We start from the raw sequence: 8,406 nt of genomic DNA, 5'->3' as shown, positions 1-8,406 counted from the left end.
CCCGAAAATCTCTGTTCTTGAGATTTTTGGGCCGTGCTTGAATTTCAGGAAATTTCTATTTTTGGTAACCGCATAATAGCGCTATTAGCGATAATATTTACACCACGGTTGGAAGTTGATTGCTGATGAGAGTGGGAGATAACTCTTTACCTTCTACCCTCACAGTCGACAGAAGGCATAGCTGAAAGAGAACGACATAGTCGGAAGCCGATGACCACCAGAAGAGGGAGATAACCCCTATTGTTTATATCCAGTTCGTTCCCCCTCTATACTTTAAAGAGGCCCTAAGCCAAGAAATCTTAGGGTCTGATGATACGCCTACGCCATAAAGATACTCTTTATGGCGAGAAGCTCAGGGTAACCCTATAAACAGGCCCTCACCAGTAATGTATACATACATGCATACGTGCATACATACATACATGCATACATACATACATAATACATACATACATACATACATACATACATACATACATACATATAGTAAACATGAAAGTAATAAATTAAAATACTTTATTACCAGTGGTTAGCATGCATAATAAAAGTTATAAGACAACGCTTTTAAATATATGAGTGTCCATTTAACATGTAAGGAGTTTCGTCAAGGGTCTCCTCTCTATGTATACATGTATAAATCTTTATACACTGTTATACATGCATATATATGTATATATATATATATATATATATATATATATATATATATATATATATATATATATATATATATATATATATATACATATATATATATATATACATATATATATATACATACATATATATACATACATACATACATACATACATACATATATATATATATATATATATATATATATATATATATATATATATATATACATACACGTATATATATATAGATATATATATATATATATATATATATATATATATATATATATATATATATACATATATATATATATATACATATATATATATATACATACATATATATATATATACATACATACATACATACATATATATATATATATATATATATATATATATATATATATATATATATATATATATATATATATATATATATATATATATATATATATATATATTCGTATACATACACATGTATGTTAACATTTAACAGAAGTAAGAGAATGACTCAAGGTATGAGAATTCCGTGTGTTGGCACTTATCAAACTATTCATAGATCAAAGGACTGTGAGGTTATATAGCTGTTGATAAGTAACACCAGCTATATAAACTCACAGCTATATCAACAGCTGCATAAACTCATAGGCCTTCGACTGTGACTAGTTTGATTAGTGCCAACGCACGAAACCCCCGTTACCTGCATCAGAACCTCACTAAAGCCGTTTACTTTTTAAAATTACCTTTTTCAATTGATTAAGAAAAAAAATTGTAGATATTGTTATTTTTGATGAATATAAAGATTTACGCTAAAATAAGTTTGTTTCTTCATTATTGATAATAAAAACAAACAAACAGCCTGTATTAGTAGATACAACGAGCCCGCTCTTCTATTTAGCGTCGCAGTATCTTCAGTAGCTAAACCAACAGCCGTAAATCTACCATCATTTGTTGTCTAAAGAAATCAGGGGAGACAATATTAGGCCCTCTAGACCTTATGGTAATAATATAACTATAGTAATAATAGTGAAACTACAATAGTGAACAAGTAAATAATAAGATTGGGATTATAGTTGTAATAGCTAAATTTTGATAGTGAACAAGTAAATAATTACCCAGATTCATAATAACCCAGAATGATTAACAAGTGGCGTTGTGAAACCGTCGAGCTGTCAGCGACTAAAGCAGCAACCCCACTAAACTTACTTGGTTAGGAAGGTGGATTTTCGACACCCTGCTGGATTAAAAACAAAGACCGGCAAAGGGCAGAGGAACTGAGAAGAGTCAATGGCTATTCTGAAGACGGGTAGACGAACTCTTGAGCCTTGGTTGGCAGTCTGTCTAAGAGAAGGAAATCTTTGATTTAAAACTGGAGTAGATCGGACTCCTTAGTCACAATGGTGACAACCTGTCAGTGTCCAACGACTCCATGCCTGGGATGAAGATGAATGAATCGCGAATCGGGACTTAATTCCGGAGCAATATTTGGATGAAAATACGGGGCCAACAGACGCTCACCTGTCTCCTAGTGAGAATCATGGTCATGGACCTCAACGCACAGAAATGCAAAGGGAACAGGCCCAACTCATGGGCCATCTTACTAGAGATGATGTCTCGATAAAAATACCGGTTGGTGGCTAACCTTAAAACACAAACCAAATTGTTGAGTGAAAATGTCTAATATAAATGTATAAAATAACGGTATTAATGAGGCTGCAACCAAAGGTGAAAGCCTTTCTCCCGGCAGGTGCCCTATGGTTAAAGCGCAGGTCCGGTCGTCCTCCATAAACTAATTATACACAGAGCTTAGAGGCAAAGAAGAAGGTGGGATAGGAGGTAAAACGAACAGTAATCGAATGCTTGATCAGGAGTGAACCCAGTAGAAAGGAATTCCGACAACGAATGAAAACAAAATGGAATGAAATAGGACTCTTCGAAATAAGTGAGCAACGGTTAGCCGACCAGGCAAGAGCAATAAGAACATAAGGGTGGTTAACAGACATAGAGATTGAAGAGATAAAAAGGGAAAGTAGAAAATAGAAATAATACTTCACCAACAGATACATTGCCCAGTGAAAACAGAGAAATGAATGGCGGCAGTGAAGACGTAGAGCAAAGTGTAAATGTAACTGCATTCTCAGCAAATGAAGCAGAAGTAATAGGAAGAGCTATATCACAAGAATACGATGATGACCAACAAGACACAGTGAGGACGCTGTGTCGATATATAAGAGAAGACCAGGATCAAGCAACCCACAACCTGAGGTACATTGACCGACACAAGCTCAAGGTTAAAACTGAAAAGATAGATTCGGTCCTGGGGCAATTCCAGACGAGAAATATAACAAACTAGCAAGATTATTTGGGCTGCTGCTATGGTTGCTGCAGATAGAGTTGGATACTAAAGAAGAGAACGACCAGAACGTAAAGAACCATACTGGCATAGACGAATTTGTGAGAAACAAACAAAGTCAAAAAGACATTTAGGACAAGTTGATAGATTGAGTAGAGGGGATTGCAGAACAAAAGCATAAGAATAATGCTGGAAAGAACATAGAATAAGAGATGAAGAGTATGATGTGATTCTGAAGAATTGAAACAAAGAGTAGTAGCAGATTTTCTCCAGTAATATTAAGATGGAGTTTGCTGCGATGGTGATGAGACGAGGAAAGCTTTTCAAAACAGGTGTATGGTTGCCAAGTGGTGAAATGATGAAGGCAATTCATCCTGAATATTTGAGGCAGATGAAATCAAACACAATGATATGAAGTTAAAAAACAAAAAGAGAGTACCTACAGCGAGTGAGAAAAATATTGGCTTCAAAGCTAAATGCCAGGTATATAATTTCGGCAATAAAGTTGCGCGCAGTCTTGAAGCAGACAGAGGAGAAACTAAAGGAGATGGACTGGAAGTCAAGAAAGCTTCTAACGATGCATGGTTTCCATCGTCCACGTGCGGACACTGATCACCTATACATGAAGAGAGCAAATGGAGGAAGGGGACTGATAAGTTTGGAAGACTGCGTGCGTATCGAACACGAGACCTTAATGAGATACCTACCCAAAGTAAGGAAACCTTGCTAGTGACAGTTAGGAACGAAGGCGTATTGAGAGCAGAGAAAAATAAGAAAAACAAAGGAAGAAGTGCAAAAGGGACATGAAGAATTACACAAGAAGGGATTACACAATCAATTCCTTGCAGCCACAACAGTAGTTGCTGGAAAAATAGGTGGGATTAGCTGATGAAAGGAACACTAAAAAAAGCGACTGAGAGCACTATACTGGCAATGCAAGACTAGGCTTTGGCCACGAACTGGAGGGTCAACCTTAGGAATGAGTAAGTGTCTCCGTTATGCTACACCTCCAATAGAGTGGATGAAACCATTGCCCATATCATGATCGAATGCCCTAGACATTCCCAAAACCACTACAAGTTGTGGCAACACGATCAGGTAGCGAAAGTGCTACATTGGAAACTGTGCAAAAAGTGGGTGTTAGAGAGAGGCAAGACGTGGTATGAGCACAAACAGCAGACAGTGGCGGAGTCGTAGATTAGCAAAATCCTCTGGGATTTCCCAATCCAAACAGATCAGATGCTAGAGCATAACAGACCGGACTTAGTGGTGGTGGACAAAATGCACCACATATGCTATATAGTTAATATTGCATGCCCCTTTGACCCACGAATAGTCAAGAAGGAAGGCGAAATGATAGATAAACACAACCCTCTTAAGTACGAAATAACCCGACTACGGAAAATGAAGAAGGTGAAGATAGTGCCAATTATTGTTGGGGACAGTATCAGAAGGCATGAAGAGGAATATAAAGGAAAACGGAATAGAGTGCCAAGTAGAACTGTTACAAATGTTTTGCTTCCTTGGCACGGTAAGACTAATCAGGAAAGTACTAGATGGTTGAAAAGAACAGATAATATGGTACTGTAGGCTGCAGGCAGCAAGCCCGCTACGCATGCAAAATTCCAGGAGTTCCAACAAAACCTGTGATAATAATAATAATAATAATAATAATAATAATAATAATAATAATAATAATAATAATAATAATGGTTTTAAATGTTGGTACAAGGCCAGCAATTTTAGGGTAGAGCTAAGTCGATTACCTCGACTGCAGTGCTCATCTGGTACTTATTTTATCGATTCCGAAAGGATGAAAGGCAAAGTCAATCCCAGCGGAATTTGAATTCAGAACGTAAAGACGGGAGTGCTAATGATTCTGCCAGCGTGTAACAACAACAACAACAACAACACTGGGATAAGCTAAACAGAAAAGAAATAGACGAAATAACAACCCAACAATAGTGAGAAGCTCGGGACCCAAAATAGAGACTGACTGATTTTTTGATTGCAGTACAAGATCAAAGTCTCCTCAACAGAAACCAACAAAAACACATAGTGAAGAAAAAAAGTAACTGCAGAATATGTGGCTATGGGGAAAAAACAATAAATCATAATGTCTCTGGCTGCCCAATCCTGACTAAGAAAGAATATATCCACGCACAAGACAGTGTTGAAACCTGTATACACTGGAAGCTGTGCCAGTACTATGGAATAACAACACAAAAATAATATAAGCATGTTCCAGAACAGAAAGCAACCATAATCTAGGACATGCCAATACACACATATAGAGAAATCAAGTTTAATAGGCCAGATATTGTCGTCAAGTATCACTAAGAAAAAGTGCTTTCTAGTTGACATATCAGTCTCGACAGATGACAATGTATCTCTAAAAGAAACAAAGAAAATCTTGGAATACAAACATCTGGAAATAGAGATAATACAGATATGGAGCTTGAAAATAGAAATAATCCCCATAATAATAGGTACTTTAGGTTTGGTTAAAAGGCATACAGACAAATACATAACTAAAACATCAGGACGTAAGAATATGTATATATATATATATATATATATATATATATATATATATATATATATATATATATATATATACTATTGAACCACAAAAGCTCAAAGACAATATAATGTATGGGTTTATTTATTTTTTTATATATTATTGTTTTATATATTATTTTCTTCATTGTGTACTTCTTTGTAAAAAAACATTTTCATTCTCCTTCTTGATAATTTGCTTCTTCGCAATGAAAACCGGTTAGAAAAAAGTCTTTATTAAAATATGCTTCCAGTTCAGCATTCTGGCTTTTTTTCATTTTCCTATATATATATATATATATATATATATATATACACACAACATACAGAAAATAGCAATCTAGGCACTGCTCATATTCTACGTAAAGCACTTTCAATACAGTAAAACTAATAACACCAAACCAAACCACAACACATCCACAAGGCACACTCAGCTGAGCTCGGTAGTGCATTGAAAGCACGTGATGAAAATAAAACCACCGAATGATAATAATAATAATAGCTTCAAATTTTGACACAGGCCAGCAAATTTTAGAAGAGGAAGTAAATTGATTACATTGACCCCCAGTGCTCAACTGGTACTTATTGTATCGATCTCGAGCGGATTAAGGACAAGGTCAACCTCGGCGGAATTTGAACTCAGAACGTAAAGCCGGAAGAAACGCAGCTATGCTTTTTATTTGGAGCGGTAACGATTCATGAGTAACTGAAGAAACGCGCACGTGATGGTGTGCTTGCGTGTGTGTGTGTGTGTATAAGTACGTTCGCGATTGAGTGTGCGTCTGTGTGTGTATATGTATACATACATACATACATACATACATACATACATACATACATACATACATATAGAGAACTGATGTATAAACAATGAAAAATATATCAACGGTAGTTAAGAGCCCAGTTAATAACAGATCGTTAAACTCCAATATATTAAAATGTTGCAGTAAATCCATATCGGACCGACTTAAGTGTATCTCCATAATCGGCTAAAACAATCTGTAAGAGAAATTAAGTTAACTGAATTTAAATTTATTCAATCTAAATTATGTATTACAATTATGTAATTACATATTTAATGATGGTTATCTTGATGAAACAACTGTTGAGCTCAATTAAAGTATGATTTTATGCTCTCTCTCTCTCTCTCTCTCTTTCTCTTTAATTCTTCCTAAATACACACAAACCACACACACACACACACACACACACACACACACACACACACACACACACACACACACACACACACACATGTATATATATATAAATATTCTATTTTTGAAAACCAGTGGATGTATTCCACTGAATTTAGGTATATAATCCTTCGTACAGACGGTCAGTAGCGACGCCTGCTCGGTTCGGCTGCTCTACATTGATAAGAGGCAATACCTCGAAACTAGTCTGTAGATGCCAGACCAGCAAGGGGAAGCGGCTGACCTCCCCTGTTCGAAGGTTATAATGGACATAGATTCGTGTGTCACATAGCGAGCTAAAGGCGATGGCCCCTTGGAGCTAATCAACGGCAGCATTCGTCCTATTTTTCAGACTGCCATATGTATATACGTATGTATATATATATATATACATGTTTGTATGCATTTCTGTATCTGTGTGTGTTTGTATGTGTAAGTGTGTGCAGGTGTATGTATGTGTGTGTGTGTGTGTGTGTGTGTGTGTGTATAAGATCGGTTGTGTGGAATGGTCAGAAAATTTCATCATTTATTCTTCAGGATTGCTATTAATCATTACATCGAGTCCAGCTGGGACTCGGTAGCTGCAGATGGCCTTTTGAGGTCTTATGCTTATTAGAATACGAGTCATGAACTGGATGGGGACATGGAATTTTTTCACTTAGGGTTAAAGAGCCATTATAAAGCAACTCTTCCAAGTGTTATCCACGGTACTGGACACCTTAACTGATGATAGGCCTCAGCTTAGAAAAATCATAAAACCCTGATAAACATTAGCACAACTCACGGCAAGGTGCAGAAGGAATTGTATTATCATCAGGAGGCAGGTCTGATTGGTCCCAAAACCAAGCATATCATCACATTTTCTATGAACGATATTAATAAAGAGTGAAGAACAACATTACCTTCGACTAAATCTCCATTTATATCTCCAACAGAGTAACCAAGCTCTTTTGCTGCACCGAGGAAATGATTGATGATTGGTGTGCTTCCTGCTTTCGTTATGATTAGTGGTCCATCGGTATTATGGTAAACTAGAAATAAGTGACATAAAATGTTATCATCGGACATGTATTTAAGCATATATATTTAAATTTCTTATTACTTTGCAACCTGATACTTAACAACCTGAATTAATTTAATTTGAAACGTGGTATAATGATAATTACAATCATTGTTTAGTCTCGGATCGATACTGAGAAAAGTTTGCAATCGAAGGTGTTCAATCTACGACCATTATGTCATTTTGTATATTAAGGTCTACATTGTCAAGTGTGTCCTACTATTTATGAAGCAGAAGGGGAAACCGGGGCAAGATGGACCACTGGGATAAAACGGACAAGCCCCATTTCAGACATCTAAATGGGACTTAACCGCCGTGAACGCTTTCTAATTCAAAGTTACTTCCCTTCGATCTTACATCCCGAAAGGTTTCATTTTGGCGGCAGTTTTCACGACAAAGGAAGGAAAATACTAAAATTTAAGTATTCAATGTAAGTATTGCTTTCAAATATATCATGTTAATGAAATAAATGCCAACACCTTAGGTAAGTATGGCCTATCAAATTTTGAAACATTTCAAATGTCAATGTTTAAGCCACAGCAGCCTTGATTTTTCCTTAGGTTTGAATGCTGAGCAGACATTTTTTTGTTGTAACC

At 36.0% G+C, this 8,406-nt stretch overlaps 1 protein-coding gene across 2 annotated transcripts in view; it reads right to left on the bottom strand.

Annotated features, from left to right (window-relative positions):
- LOC106872339 (uncharacterized) overlaps positions 1–8,406 on the bottom strand; it is a 90,315-nt gene that overhangs the window by 28,007 nt on the left and 53,902 nt on the right. For both annotated transcript variants that reach the window (XM_014919286.3, XM_052967220.2), the window contains one exon: positions 7,653–7,781. In XM_014919286.3, coding sequence (XP_014774772.1) covers positions 7,653–7,781 — 129 coding nt within the window. The remainder of the gene's footprint in view (positions 1–7,652; positions 7,782–8,406) is intronic.

Source organism: Octopus bimaculoides, chromosome 4, assembly GCF_046866305.1.
Source record: "Octopus bimaculoides isolate indiv1 chromosome 4, ASM4686630v1, whole genome shotgun sequence".
Taxonomy (NCBI): Eukaryota; Metazoa; Mollusca; class Cephalopoda; order Octopoda; family Octopodidae; genus Octopus; species Octopus bimaculoides.
This window is presented reverse-complemented; position numbering and strand designations above follow the sequence as displayed.